This window comes from Leucopleurus acutus (genome assembly GCF_964270905.1).
Source record: "Leucopleurus acutus genome assembly, chromosome: X".
Lineage (NCBI taxonomy): Eukaryota > Metazoa > Chordata > Mammalia > Artiodactyla > Delphinidae > Leucopleurus > Leucopleurus acutus.
In genome coordinates this window covers 38,686,314-38,702,321 of record NC_139148.1, presented here as the reverse complement: position 1 = coordinate 38,702,321, position 16,008 = coordinate 38,686,314, and the positions used below count along the sequence as shown (strand labels likewise).

The following is a 16,008-nucleotide window of genomic DNA, read 5'->3' as shown; positions in this document are numbered from 1 at the left end:
TTCTGATTCTAGAACTCAATCCCATCTTCATTCTTCTAGACTATTCACGCACAGAATTCTAAGTGCAAATTCCAATCTATACGGATCTTATAAAAACTTTCTACAAACATTTGAGCACTTAGAATGTAAAAAATGTTGTCTTAGGCAATGATTAATAAGATGCAGTCCTTGCTTTCAGAAAACAGACTTGTAAGTAATGGTGACTTATGATACGGGTGATAAGTGTTATGAAAGGCAGATCTATCATGTTTAATATAGCATTTGAAAGGGAAAAGGTAAATTTTCCCTTGAAGGGAGTTAGGGGGCTGCTGGGGAACTGGGAGAGTGACTCAGCGAGGAGACAATGTGGGGTTTGAAGAAAGAAGAGGAATGGGCACGAGAAAGTGGGCAGTGCAATGGGGAGGTGGCTCTAGGCACCAGCAGAGCGCAGCCTCTGGCCTACTCAGGCAGTGAGGCCCAGGTGCTGTGCTTCTTTTGCTGACATGATTGTGATTGTTGACCAGCCTCGTGAGTAGGGAACAACCATGTAATGCAGATGGTTTGAGCAGTGTGTTTATGACATCTGTTTTGGGTACATTTTCCCAATGTGTTACCCTGGACATCAAAAGAATAAGAGATATTTTAATAAACTGAGAAAATGCCTCTGCATATAGATTTAGAGCCTTAGTAAGAAGATGGTAGAACTTTTTCAACCTCTGAGAGTTTATGCTATCTTAAAACCATAGCGCACCTGGGGGGTAGGAGGTGGGTGAAATGGGTAAAGGGGGTCAAAGGTACAAACTTCCAGTTATAAAATAAATAAGTCACGGGGTTGTAATGTATAGCATGATGACTATAGTTAATAATACTATAGTTCGTATTTCAAAGTTGCTGAGAGAATAGATCTTAAAAGCTATCATGACAAGAAAAAAATTTTTGTGACTAAGTGTGGTGACGGGTATTAACTAGACTTATTGTGGTGATCATTTCACAATATATACAAATATCAGATCATTGTGTTGTATACCTGAAGCTAATATAATGTTATATGTCAATTACATCTCAATAAAAAAACATAGCATACCTTTTGCAGGTTTTTTTTACACGCATAATATGTGGAAGATTACTTGTATAATGCTATAACCCTCGTTTTTCTTCCATTTAGCTACAGCAACATAAGCAATACACTCCGGTTTTTTTGCAAAACTAATCACACACAAATGAGCCGATGTGGAAGGGACGTTTGCTATTTCATATTTTCTCAGTGATGACACAATTTCAGTGTTTGAACCTATGGAGAGGAATTCAGGTAAGAGACATACGTCTCATAGCAGTCTCCTCAGAATAATTAACTGTCTCTTCATGTTGAAAGGGACTGTGGTCTGATTTTTATAGCCCAGATGATCTAAGAGAGTGGCTTTCATTTTTTTTTTTTAACCACTAAAGTTCATTTTACAAAGATCTCTTAAATGCGAATCCAGACATATAAAATGATAAAAGAGGAACAGTTTTGGTTGGCTCAGGACTGGGGGACTTGGGACATCTCCTTTTGGACACTCTCCCTACTTCCTCCGTGGCCTCTGAGGCACCTCTGTGAAATCCAGCGGCTTCAAAATCATGGTCTGGCTACCACCAGTTCCATGCACAGCTAGCAAGACAAGAAGAACTGTGTATTCTTGATAGTACCACATACGAAATTTTTGTCTAGCTCTAGGACAAGAATCCCAGATTAACAAATTTAATCTTCAGAGTCTATTTCCCTCCGGCTCTTGAGGCTGCTGCCAAGGTTCCAGCTGCAGGGCCCACGGAGTGCCTCTCTGCAGTAGACTGATAGGATGGCCATTGCTGAAGAGAGCCATTGATTTTGACTTAACAAATTATGGAACTGTAGGGCTCTCTTCTTTGTCCCAACACGTTCAACATTTTTATCTGTGCCAAAGACACACGTTTGAGAAGAATAATCAATGGTGTGCTGGTTAACCGGCTCTCTGAAAAAATTTTAAAAGCTCTATTTTGTACTGTTTGTCAATTTCCATGATGCAAGTACCCAAACCATGGCCAATTTCAAGCAAACCAACAGTTTTAACAACTGGCTTGCAAAATCCCTTGAAAATTTAACAACCAGCCCTTATGAGCTGGTATGAGCCACTCAGCACATCAATGAATAATGAATAATTTGTATAACTAAGTCAGGGTCCACGGTGATTTGAATAATGAATCAAATCTTAGAATATGAAATCAAATAGGGATGAATATAAAGTCATGCTCTTGAAGGTCAAAAAATCAACTCTCTACATCTAGAATGGGGACGATATGGCCAAACCAATTGCAGCATTCATAAAACAGAAAGGGTGACGGCAGTCAACTATAAGCTTGCTGGTAATAATAGCAGTCCTGATTGAGTACCTACTATTATACTTAGAAGACCTTTATGAGGTTATGTTTTGTGTTAGTTCAGGTCCTCCAAGAGGCAAACCCCAAGATGAGATTAAATGTACAAGAGATTTATTAGGGGAAATGCTGGTGAGGGAAAATGTGGCAGGAGCCAGAAGAGGCCAGGAGAGCCATCAGACTGCAGGGCATGTCTGATTCCTGTGAAGGACAGAGGAAAGGGAAAAAGGGGAAGGTGAAAAGGGAATGGTGACTGCAGTGAAACTCTGAGAAAGTTTTGCCAAGGCTGACTGGGAGTCCTGGGGCCAAAGTCACCAGTCGGAGGAGCTCCCATCTTGCAGGAATGGGCCTGCCTTAGTATCCCTGCCTTGCTCAGTCGTGTGTTGGCAGCAGCCTCTGGGAAGCGTGACCTCGGCACAAATCTGGGGATGGATTTCAGAACATAGCAGTTGGAGCCTTCTGTCAACTTTGTTCCCCACAGCAGGCAATCTGAGAAGTACATTTTCATGGCCCCCCACAAATATTATTCCCATTTACCAATGAGAACTCAGAGGGGTTCAGAGAGGTTAAATGACTCCTAAAGATCATCCAGCAAGCAAGTGACAGAGCCAGGAGGGACTCCAGCTCTGTTTGGCTGCAAAGGCTATGTCCTTCCACCACCCCTGGTTTCTGCAAGTGGTAGGAGTGTGATGAAGCTGATCCCCAAAGCTCATCTGGTGTCAGCTTTGAAGATTTCAGTTCATTTTCGGTTAGAAGGTAATGGAGTCCCACATTCAACTCTGCTCACTGCTTTCCAAGAGCTCAAAAACCAAATAATACCCAGAAAAGAGCAGAGGAAATGGTGAGAATTCTGGAAAGTAAGAAAAATGAGGCATCGCTAAAAGAAGCAAAGATATTTTGCCTGTAGAAAAAAAGAGTTCAGGGGACTCCCGTAGTTAATCTTCAAATAATTAAGTAAGCTCCTTTCCGGAAATAGCGCATCTTACATTCATCTGTATGTCACCAGAAGTATAAGGACAAATAGGTGGAGATAAGCTCAGGTGAGAAATTTTCTACCTGGTACTGTTCAGGTAGGCTCTAAAGATGTTCCTGATGTCCCCGTTTCCAGGATGCTGCTGGGCACATAGCAAGTCCTCGCTAAGTGTTTATTTAAGTGTTTGGACTGGGAAGGGAGTGGGGCGAGAAAAGAAAAGGCTGGAATGCCATGCCACTTTTCTTCTTTACACACTCATCTAGGAAGTCTCATTTCTTCACCCACTGCCTCATTCTTCCCTTAAGTACTATACGCAGTATGAGTTCACAAGTTCACAGCTAAGTTGTATGGTCTGTGTTTGAGCATGAAGTAACTCTAAAGGCAAGTTGTACTGTTCTTTTTTTTTTTTAAGTCATTTATTTAATTTGTTTGATTTTTGGCTGCGTTGGGTCTTCCTTGCTGCACGTGGGGTTTTCTCTGGTTGCAGCAAGCAGGGGCTACTCTTCGTTGCGATGCACAGGCTTCTCATTGCTGTGGCTTCTCTTGTTGCAGAGCACGGGCTCTAGGCGTGCGGGCTTCAGTAGTTGTGGCACACGGGCTCAGTCGTTGTGGCTCGCGGGCTCTAGAGCGCAGGCTCAGTAGTTGTGGCGCACGGGCTTAGTTGCTCCACGGCATGTGGGGTCTTCCCGGACCAGGGCTCGAACCCGTGTCCCCTGCATTGGCAGGCGGATTGTTAACCACTGCGCCACCAGGGAAGCCCTGTACGGTTCTTTTAAGGACAAGACCTACTCATTAACTTTTTTTCTCTTTTTCTATAGGGAATACTGGTGGGATGTTCTTAAAAAGAATTCGTGTTAAGAAGCCTGGACAAGAAGTCTTTAAAAGTAAACTCTCAGAATATATCAAGGCTGAGGAGCTATATGTTGGAGCCAAAGTGAACGTGAATGGCTACCTATTTCTTTTGATCAGTGCTGATGTGTATACCTTAAACTACATGGAGAGGAATTCAGATAAGGTGAACTCACTTGGTATAATTCTTGACTCACCTCTCAGCACTCTGCAGTCTGTGTTTTTCTTACTGCAGGCCTTTTCTTCTTCATCTCGCCACCAGTTTTACATTGTGCTTTCACACATGTGGGCATGAATAATGGATCTGCACGACTTGGCCACAGGTCCCGTCACAGAGGCCAGGGCCTGGTCTCCTCTGTTTATATGCTGGGTTTTCCACTGCCCAGCATCATGGATGCCAGGCACAGGCAGGAGGCAGGCCCAAGGTTGAATCAAGTTTCCTGGGTTTTCTGCTGACACTAACAATGTTTTCAGAAAAAAATTCAGCAATGATCGGAAAGGAAGACAATCTGGTACCACACACTGTGCTGTCCCAGTTAATTGGCACAGGCCTGCAGAGAAGGCCAAGACCTAAACAAACAGAAACCCCAAGGGAACCTGATAGTTGCTGGGATTGCAGCTTCCCATAACAGGAGCCACCTGAGGCCTAAATGGGAATCCAAGGACAAATTGGCAACAGTGAGCGCCAAGAGTTTTTTCATTTGCAATAGTATGGCACGTGGGTACTATCACTAAAAGTTCCATTATGGCAGTGCCGTTCAGTAAAAATAACATGTTGACAAAGTCTTGATTTTTAAGTGTGGACTAGTCCGGTGTGCAAACACGTATATTTCAGAACCATTGCCTACTATTGAAGAATCTATCTAGAAAAGATGTATTTAAAAAGTCTGCCTGAAAATAATAATATTTATGTGCCATTTATATAGATATAGTACCAATTCCGTTTCATTTATATGTAAAATGCTCGGGGTAAGTTGCTAAGATCAGTCTCACTGTGTATATAGCACGTTACCCGGATCAGTTTGGGTCCTCTGAGAAGCAGATACCAAGACACACTTAGACATGCGAGAGATGTCTTGGGGGAAATGCGTATGAAGGATAAAGGGGGAGGGAACAGGAGTAGGTGGGGAGACTGGGATGTCGGTCTGATCCCTGAGAAAGGAGAGGGAAGGAAGAAGAATGGGGTGGGAAGAGCCTCAGACACAGCATAGCTCTGAGAAAGTCTGCACCAGACCAATGGGGAGCCCTGGAGCAAACTAGCTGTCAGAGAAATCCCATGTCAGGCAGGAATGGCCCAGCTCTGGTGCCTCCTTTCTGCTCAGTCACTGGATGGTAAGAGTCTGGGGAGAGTGTGGCCTCCGTGGGGTCTCTGAGAGCTGCAGCGCTGCAGTGATCACGAAGGTGCAGCAGCTGGGGGCTGTCCGCTAACAGTGCTCTTCTCTGCGTGGTCCCTCTTGAGGGCAGGCCTGGGCAGCACCCTCTGGGACTGCCACACCATCTCTTCATTTGCAGCGTTAGGAACTTGGGTTAGCGTGACACCAAGAGCCGGTAGCTCTTCAAAAGCACTGAAGTCAGGTGAGAGACTCAATAATAGGGCAGTTAGATTCCTGGAGACCAGCAGGCTTGGCTAGGAAACCTGACTCCTTAAAAGCTGAGGGGCCTTAGACGTGTATCTTCCCTGAGCTTTGTTTTCCACATCTGTAAAATGGGAGTACCAACAGTGCCTATTTCAGAGAGTTACTATGAAGATTGGATGCGAAAATGTTTTAAGTGCTTAGCTCTGTGTGCCCCATAGCAGGCTCAGTCAGTGTACAATTTACAATAGCTATTGTAACTAGAGCTCCATTTGCAAACACAGTGCAAACCTGTACTTTAATATAAAAAATATATTTATATATATTTTATACACACACACACACACACACACACACACACACACACACACACACACACACACACACACATATATATCTCATGTATATATGAGACATAAAGGGCTCTTCTCCTTTCAGAAAGATAAAAGCAGGGTAGGACATTATCTAGTATCAGCATCCCAAGTGAAAACTGCATTATCTTAAAACTACCCTTAACAAAGACATTCTAAGCAGAGAAAGATTAATATCAGTCCGAGGAGTCTTTTCAAAAGAGCTAATAGATCCTATCATGGAAACAGATTAAAGGAAATGCAAAAAAGGGAGGGAATGCCTCCCCCTTCCCGGGGCAGAGATGAACTTTATTCTAAGTTACCATCAATGTTTTTCTTTTTGTATTTAGTCTTCTCCTTTTCTAGTTCTTTGCTGTAGTTATTTACAAGCTTATGCTTTAGTGGACTGAATAAGAAGTATTCTTACGGAGTCAGAAGCCAAATCACAGTGTAGGAGACAGGAACTGGGGGCTGCCTGGAGAGTGAGTGTAAGGGGACTGCAGTGCGTGTATCACCTGGTGGCTGACAGTTCTGGGGGCGCACTCTAAAGATCTGGGGAAGCTGGGGGTCCATTTATTCAATTTTGAATCCCCATGCTCTCCATTAGGGTCTCCCAACATGTTGGGTCAATGTCCAAGGGTTAAAGGGAGGAGGCTGAGGTCGGAGTAGTGGTTCTTTTCTGATTCCTGTGGCGCACTGTCCCTTAAGTGCATTTCTCTCAGATCTGGCCCTGTGCTAACGTCGCTTCTTGTCCTAGAGCCATAGCTGAAGAAATCTGGTCATGTCTTCTCTGTGTTGGTCTCTATGGAAAGACATAGCCAGCTAAGTCAAGGTTCACAGTATGAAGTCTCTTTGCTGGCCACCAGGAAAATTGGACTCCCTATCTTAAATACCTTTCTCTTCTCCTTTCCAGTTTCTTATGAGCAACATTGAACTTGCCCTACAAAAGATAAAACAAGAAGAATCACAATCCAGAGATCTCAAGCAGGTGTTTACAGCTGCTGATTGCATGCACACGAAGATGGTGGCTTATAATACATTCAGGTAAGCCATATTCTGCTAGCAGTCATCTGTTTTCTCCTCAAGATTGTCCAAAGAACAGAAAGAACAATTTCTTCCCTAGTGTTTCTTTCTTCATTAATTCCCTACATACTTTTTTTTTTTTTACTAGGAATTGGTATTTCTTTACATTCGTATTACTTTGTGGTCAAGTTTTGCCCATTTCTAGTAAATTTTATGCATTTGCATATAAAAGAAGTTCCTAGGGGAGAACAGAGAGGCAAAGGCATAGTAAGTCAGTTGGGCACATTGTCTTGTGAATCATGCGGGGCATTGAAGGATCAGGGGAATGCCAGGAAGGCTGCATCTGAATGAAAAAGGCTGAAAGCAGTGCAGCTAAGAGCACCCCTCTGAAATCGGAGGAATCTAGGAGGGACATCTCCTTAGGAATGCGATCCAGTTGGAAAAGATAGTGGCAAGTTCGGCAATTATCAGAGGAAAGATGCTGTGTATGCATCTGTGTGTATGTGTGCTCACACACGTATGTATTTTGAAAGACACAAAAATGTAGAAATCAAGGGGAAAATATGTGACAGAGGTTAGAAGTATTATAAGAAATCATGAACAATAAAGATTTTCTCTAAGGTTAAGCTGAATTCTAGGACTGTCCAGTGACTGACCTAGGCAAATTTCCAAACAGCAGAAACACAGGGAAATTCAAATTCAGGGTCTGGTACAATTGTGAGACTTCTTAGCCTGAAAACAAAGTGAATGGAGCGTTCAGGAGAATGTAAATTAAATCACAGATGGAGGACAAAGGGGACTTTCTCTTTAGGCTGAGAATGCTGGCTCCTAAAAACAATAGTGGCTGAAAGCTACATAGGAAACTCAGCTTGATACAGTCAAGATGTGGCTGAGAAATGAAGACGTGAGCCCAGGAGAGGGTGGCAGGGAGGTCTTTCTAACTTTGTGTCTGAAGTTGCCTGTTGCATCAATACCTGGTGACCCGAGCCCTCCATTTGGCCCAGAGTGTCCCCAGAACTCATTTGTTATTTCAACAAACCTCTTCTGTGCCTCCAAAATATTCTTTTGAGAGCAGCAGTCAGAGGACATATTTTTATTGTTTAGAATTCCCGAGCTTCTGGGATCAATAAGAATTTATAGTTCTTTGTTATTGTTCATAGCAGTACACATGTTCATGGCCTCTTGGAAAATAAATGGAGACAGGGTAAAGAGCAGAGACAATTGCTCAGGCCATGGACTAATGGAAAGCAGTGGAGGGGAAAGCGAATTTCCATCAGAAATGAGGGAGTGGTTTCGTTTTATTATTTTGTGTTCTTTTACAAAAGCGTCCATTCTCCTAGTACTCTAGCAGTGTCTATTGGAAACACTTTAGTAAGTTTATGGGGCTTTGGGGGAAGCACTTAGGCCAGGCAGGAGATCCAAGGAGGAAAAGTTGCTTTGCGGCCTGACCCTAATTGTGGGTGGAATAAAGGATGGCCACACTGTGTGATTGCAGGGTGACCTCAAGGCTCAGAAAGATGATCAGAAAAAACTAGCTCCCAATATTTAGGCCCTCTCCTGGCCAGAAATTCCTTAAGATAGAAATCAGATCAGGCTGTACCTGGTCTGAAAAACCCTTCAGTGGCTTCCAATAAGATGCAAACGTTTTATTGCAGCCGGCAGGGCCTTGAGCGATGCTACTCTGTATTTCCAGTGTCATCACTTCTTTTCCTCCAGCTCTGTCCTCTGGCCTTGCTGACCGTCAGTCACTTGCTTTCTCAAACACGTCAAGCTCTTTCCCTCCTCCAAGCCTATGCACACGCAGTTCTCTCTGCTCAGAACGTCCACACCACCATCCTTTCCGCGGCAAACCCTGGGACTCATTGTAAATGCTGCTTCCTCCTAGGGGATTTCTTTCTAGTCTACCTAAAGTAGATCCCTCACTGTTTTTCTTAGCCCCTTGTTTATATTTTTCATAGCACTTAGCACAACTTGCAGTTAAGTTTATTTAAGTGTGTGTGTGCCTGGGTGTGTCTTCTCCTATTAGAATGTGAGCTTTCTGAGGAGCAGGGTCCTCGACAGCCCTGTTCACAGCCCTAAACCTGGCACCTCGTGCTGGGCTCACTACATATCACAGTTCCTGGATGGAATAATGAGATGCTAGGATTATTCTTGGGGGTTCTGTCTCCAGATGAGAGTGCAGAAGAGGCGTCAAGAGGTCCTGGTCCGTGTGATATGCTTGGTGTCGGGCACTGCGCCATCTGTGGGTCCCTAGTTCATGGTCTTCAGCCCTCTTTTTTGCTCTTCACGTTCTTTCCTGGGCAAAGGCAAAGAAAGTACATAGTCAGTTGCGATCACACCACATCCTAATTTAATTCTGTGCTTGGAGCTTTTACTAGCTAATATTGTTCTTTTATTTCTGTATGTATGTACGAGTGTATATTCTAGCTCCTCTCACCAGAACGTAACCTCTTCGAGGGCAAGGACCTTCTCTTTCTTGTTTTTTGCTTTAAGTTTATCACTTTTCACAGTGCCTGGGTGTGAATATTTGTTGAGTGGCTGCATCTTATCCAGCCCCCACTGCTTTGGCTGTCAGCTAAAGGCTGAGTTCTCCATTTAGTTCCTCCTGCTCAGACCGTTTTCCTGAATTATAAATCTGAAAGTACGAATGCCTCCAAGACATCTCCCCTTTGGATGTCCCTAAGGCGTCCCCAAATCACTTTCCCTAAATTGACCTCTTTTTCTTTCCCATAAAGTTGTAGCCGGGGACCCTGTCTTGGTAAAGGCCACCATACTTGTCCCCAGGGCCTGGGCCAGGGTCTACCTTGTCTTTCCCCTATCTTGACCTCTCCCACCCTCTTGAAATTGCACTTCTTAAACTACCTCTCTCCATCTCTAGCTTCACTGTTGCAGTTCAGCTTTTCATCTGTTCACCTGGACCCCTCGTCTTAACACTCATCCTCCAAAGCTGTGCCAGAGTGACCTCCCTAAAATCTGATCATGTCGTTCCTTTGCTCTAGGGCAAATCCCAACCTTTTAGTGTTTCATGTGAGTTTGGTCATGATCTGACCCTTGCCTCCATCTCTTCCCTTATTTCCATCTCACTCGAATTATTCTTTTGGAGAAGTCACCGTTTATTGAGCACTTACTGTGGACCATACATCGTGCTAAATGCTTTTCCTGTATTATCCACTGGTAGCCCGTGTTGAGTTATTCGCTTATTTCCCTGCCTCCACAATTGGCTCCCGCCAAGTACAGTAGGTGTTCGTTGAATAATTTAATGAATGGTCCTATTTCTCAAGGAACATTCTGTCTAAAGTTTGCATCAAACAAGTAAATAATTGATTACCTTGCTCTGGGGAAGGGAGATCTGTCTCTGACTGTAGGGAAGTCAGGGAGAGCTAGTCCCGACTCTCACAAGTCAAGTGACTTGGGCAACTCACTTCACCTACCTACACCTCACTCTTCGGTCCATATAATGGTCTCTAAGGCCCCTTCTAGGCGCTGACATTCTGAAACATTCTGCAGGTTTATGAATACACTTGTAAAATGTTCCCTTTTCAAATTTGTGCGTCGAAGTAGTAGAGTGGGCGGGCAGAGGCAGGACTGCAGTGTAGGCCTCTGGGCTTCACCTCTGTGGCCCTCATTTTCTCCCCTGCTTACATACCTGGCCCTCTCAGTATGTACCTGGCACCTCAGAGCTCAGGCTTGCTGCTTTGGGCAGCAGTCCAAGCCCCGGGCATTTTCTTTCTCCTCAGAGATTTGCACCGCTTCTCAGGGAAACCTTGCGGGCAGGAGCTAATAAACTATCTCTGCATAAGGTGCCGTGGTTGATAATGGATTACTGGATTAACTTGTGGGCCTTCCTGAGATATTTGCCTCAAAATTGACCTGAAGGAATGCAGGGGCAGGTGGAAACAGAGGGCAGTTTTGGGAGGGAGTGTTTCTCTTCTGCCTTGTGGGGCTAGCTGGCTCTGCCTCTAGGCTGGACCTATTTCTCTGGGACACTTTTTTCATGGTCTGTCAGATTGGCCTGTGACAGCCATGGATTGTTATCGAAGAAAGTGCAGAGAGCCTTTCTCAGAGCCTCGATACCTGACGGGCAGGTTTCAGTAGGGAGCCAGGCAGGGACTAGGCTTGGCAGGGCTAGTGTTTCGTGCAGTTGGGAACATGGGCAGGGTGAGGCTTCCTGATGGGGGCCCTGGACTCAGAACCCGAGGCGACAGCAGCAGCGAGGGCCCTGTGCCAGGGAAGACGTGGCCAGCCCCTCCCTCCGGCCACCTCCCCGAGCCTTGATCTCTCCATCAGAGATGACACCCGCCCCATGTAGCCTGCATGTATTTTGGTTTTCTGTGTGCTCAGTGCTCACCTCTTTTCCAAGGGCAGGGCACATGCCCGGTTCACCCTGGAGTCTTTCCTAGATACCTCCAGCACCCCGTGTCTCAGGCCTCAGTGAATGTAGTGAATTATTACACCATTCTTCCTCAGACCCCCATTATCAACTGTGGGATCAGGAGATTTCCTGTGAGCATCGATGTAATAAATTCCAAGATTTACAGCCTCGAGGAAATTTTCGTTCTTGTAAACTTAAAATTCTTCCTGAGAGAGGTAGTATAATGTAGTAAACAGATTCAATTTTAGACTTGTAGGCTTGCATCCAAATCTCAGCTCTGCCGTTCGTTAGCTTGGTGGCCTTGAGTAAGTTGCTGAGCAATGTTTTCACCTACAAAATGGGGATGGTAATAATACCTACTGCATAGAGCTGTTGTGATGAATAAATCTGATGACGTTTGTTAAGTTCTTATTGTAGCACACTGTAGTGCGTAGCGGACACTAGAAAATGAAAACCCTTTATCCCAATAGTTGGAATAGTTTGAAATAGTCACCGAAAATAGTAGTAGGAATCTATGTTCTGTTTTCGATATTTCAGTAAGTTCTGTATTTACTCTTGATGAGGTCATTGAAAGCATTCTTTAATAAATGAAGTTGGAAGAAGCCCTTTAAAAACTTGGAGGCCATGAAGGTGGAAAATAAACATCACCGTTGGTGGACCAAGGTTGGGAAACATTAATATAATCCACCCCGTTACTGTCCTTTACTTCAAGGAAGAAGATTATAAATTTAGTGCTTAGAAAATTGTAATGATCTCATCCTGATTTATCTCAGACAGTTATCTCTCCTTTTATGTGGTTTTGCTCTATCTTTTTTTGAAAAACTCTGTGTACATTGGTGTTTTTATTGTAAGCCTAACTAACATCTTTTAAGGAAGCCACTAGTCTATGAATCTATGTGAACAGAAGGAAAAACCAAGACAAATTCCAAAAGCACTCAAACATGTACTCTCATCTTGAACCAAATAGACACTTTGACAGTGTCCATACCATATCTTTGAGATACGAGCCTCAGCATACATTTTTGAAAACAGCATTTTGAACCTTCCTAAAAGCATTAAATATAAATAAATGTGATGTCATAGAAAAAATGCTGGCCTGGGAATCAAAGAGACCGAGATCTTTGATTTGATTCTGTCACTGCCTGATGGTGTTGTTTGTACTGGTAAGGGCTTAGTTTTTAAAAAGCAGAATCCTCTCTGGCTAGTTAAGCAGAAAAGGAATTTTTAAAAAGGATCCTGGGTGGTTCACAGTATCTTTGGAAGGGCTGGAGCAACAAGCTTGAGGCTCAGTTCTAGGAACAGTGCCCAGAACTGGGCTGTAGAACTTGTCTGATGAGAAAATGGCCTCTGTTCCTACTGCACCACCCACACTCGTTGCTACATTTGCGCTGCTGCCAAGAACTTGATTTTACCACAACCATCACTGCCACTACTTTTGGCAACCTTGTGTCCTTTGCTACCGCTGAAAGCTGGACCCCTCTGACACCAAAGGTGGCCACGCCTAGCTGGTTTTCTCTTGTTAATCCCTTCCAAGTCAAGATCTCATGTAAGCTTCCCCGATTGGCAGAGCCTGGATCACCAGCATGTTTCTAACTGCAAGGAAGCCTGGGAAATTGAGCTCTGACTTCCACGTTGGGGTGACGGAGAAAATAACGTGGTAATTTCCCCAAATATAGATGGGCGATTTAAAAGGTACCCTCTTCATTTGCTATGACGGCAAATCCAAGCCAAGATGAGCCAAACAGGGGGCGTAAAATGTCAACATTAGGAACTGAACTCCTTGTCTGTAAACAAACCAAGCAAAACACTTGCCTGGTTTTAGCACTTCGCAAATACTGTTCTGATCCACCCGGGCAGCTAAACAAAATACAGACTCCTCCCCTATATTCCACTACTTTTGCAATCTCTGACACGCCTTTCTGAGTTTAAATTGCCCTCAGTGAAGGCATTGGATTACTTTCAAGTTCATGGATTGATAGCTGGCAATCGTGTTTTGTTTGGTTTTTGTTTAATGTTTTTTAAAATTAAGAGCTTAAACATAAAAGTCTATATTTCTCTCTCCTCTTGAAAAATAGAAACTGGGCCTACATTTCCCCATGTCAACTGTTAGTTGGGGGTGAGTGGCAACTGTCCGCCTCAGACTGTACCTGGTCTCTGCACTCTTCCCCAGTCTCTACAATTGCTTATTGTCGTATACCTTCTCCCATTTATCTTGCCTGCATATCCCAGAAGGTACTTGACGAGGTAACCCTTGGATTAGATAATTTTAAGGTCCCTTCCAGCCATAAAATTCCATTATTTTGTACCCTAGGTATAGTGGAAATAGGCATTTAGGAACCAATTGTGTAAATAGCCCAAAATAGAACTGGAGACTGATTTTTAAATTAGAACCCAAGTGTGATTTTATATCTAAAAATCCAAAAGACTCAATTTCAAAATGATTAGAAATATTAAGAATATTTAGGAAAGTAGCTAAATACAAGAAAACTACATAAAAAGCAATAGTTTTACTAGTAATAAACAGGAAATATTATGCAATGGGGGGTACTATTCACTATAGCAACAAAATTATGAAATACCTGGGAATAAATTGGACAAGAAATGTGTAAGACTAAAATGAATACAATTTCAAAATTTTATCATATCTCTGAATGGGAAGACACTATTTTAAAAATTCTAATCTGTCCAAATTAATCTAGATTTGAAGCAAGTCTAATCAAAATTTACGATGTGGGTTTTTGTTGTTGCTGTTGTTAGATTTGGTTTTGTTTTGCAGGGTTAGGGGAGAGAAATTGGCTCATTGATTTTGAGGTCCCTCAAGAAAAATCAGGGATTGAAAAAAATGTTGAAAAGGAAGAATATTACAGTCAAGATACTAGAATTTATGTAGTTTATAGGTATTTGAAAACCCTGTAATATACTGATAGAGGATTAAACTAAAATACCAGTGAAACAGAGTATAGAGCCCGTAAAAGATTCATTTTTATGGACTTTATTATAAGGTACAGAGAAATCCTCAATTCAGTGGACAATGAATGGATTAATAATAAAGGTTTTAGTGATAATTGATTAGGAAACATTGAATACATTTTAATTTTGTGGTAGGTAGGGCACAGTTTCCAAAAACCATAAAGGAAAAGTTGACTGTATTGACTACAGGAAAATTTTCTATTTCTCCAGGCAAAAAATACTGTAAACAAATTTAAAAGACAAGGGACAGACTGAGAGAAAATATTTACAATCAGTATAAGAACCAGGGGATTGACATTAAGGATTTATGAAAAACTGTAAAACCAACAGACAAAAATGGGTTAAGGACAGGAATAAACAATTCTCAGGAGCAATACAAACAGCCTTTAAACCTATGAAAAGAAGCCCAATAATCACGCAAGCTGAAACAACAATGAAATATTTCCACCTATTGTATTGGTGACATTTAAAAAGAATAACATAACTGGCTCCAGATGAGCATGTGGGATAACAGGTACTTTCATTTTCTATTGATAGGAGTTTAAATCGGTTCAGCATTTTAGAGGGCAATTGGCAGTATCTAATGCTTAGACCCTTTTACCTAGTCATTGCACGTTTAGAAACTTTTTACTCAGAAAAAATTTGACAAGTGGATTGTAATAGATATGTGTGTGTGTATGTGTCTGTGTGCGCACACAATATTTATCGCAGCAAGCTTTGTAATAGCAAAAATTTGGAAAAATCAAATGTCCAACAATAGGGGAGTAGTTGGATAAATTCTACTGCTTTGGTTTAAGACTGTACTATTTAGCCATTAGAAGGAATGAGATAGGCCAGATATGCATACTTGAGAAAATGTTCAATGTGTTAGTCGGGATTGGTTAAGTAAAGCTGCAGTAGTAACTAACCCCCAAATCTCAGGGAACTAAATCAACAAAGGTTATTTCTTGTTTACTCTGTGTATCCATTGTTGTTGTCAGAGGGAGCTTTGTTCACAGTAGCCACTCAGGGACTGAATCTGACAGAACAGCCACTACCTTGAATATACCAGAGAGAGAAGAGAGCTTTGGAGGGTCAAGCCCAATAAGTCTCAGCTGGGAAGAAATACATATCATTTACACTCTCAATTCATTGGCCAGTACTAGTCACGTGGCTCCACCCATATGTTCAGAGGAAAGAGGGAAACCAGATGTTAGGTAAACAGCACTAATGGCTACCATATATATATCATGCTGTTTTGTAGATAAAGCAAAATTCAGAAGTCTGTATAATATGATCCTATTTATGCCAAAAGTCTAAAGGTTATATGTGCATGTATATTTATATAAATATTTCAGGGATTGTGTATCCTTTGAAGAAATCCTAGCAGGCTGCACACCAAGCTGCCTCATTCTTTGATTTTTTTTTTTTAACAATGAGCAATTGTAGAAAAAAAAATTAAAAAGATAAATAAAGCTCAAGCAAATAAAACCAAAAAGCCTGGGCGAAGAGCACTGAGCATTTTTTGTTTCTTGCTTCAGTTTCCAG

General features: G+C 42.5%; 1 protein-coding gene across 1 annotated transcript in view; it reads left to right on the top strand.

Moving 5' to 3' along the window:
- EFHC2 (EF-hand domain containing 2) overlaps window positions 1-16,008 on the top strand; it is a gene marked incomplete at its 3' end in the record, with an annotated part of 202,345 nt that overhangs the window by 110,915 nt on the left and 75,422 nt on the right. The window contains 5 exon segments of the mRNA XM_082865263.1: window positions 1,145-1,172; window positions 1,174-1,200; window positions 1,204-1,288; window positions 4,162-4,358; window positions 7,030-7,160. Coding sequence (XP_082721389.1) covers window positions 1,145-1,172; window positions 1,174-1,200; window positions 1,204-1,288; window positions 4,162-4,358; window positions 7,030-7,160 — 468 coding nt within the window.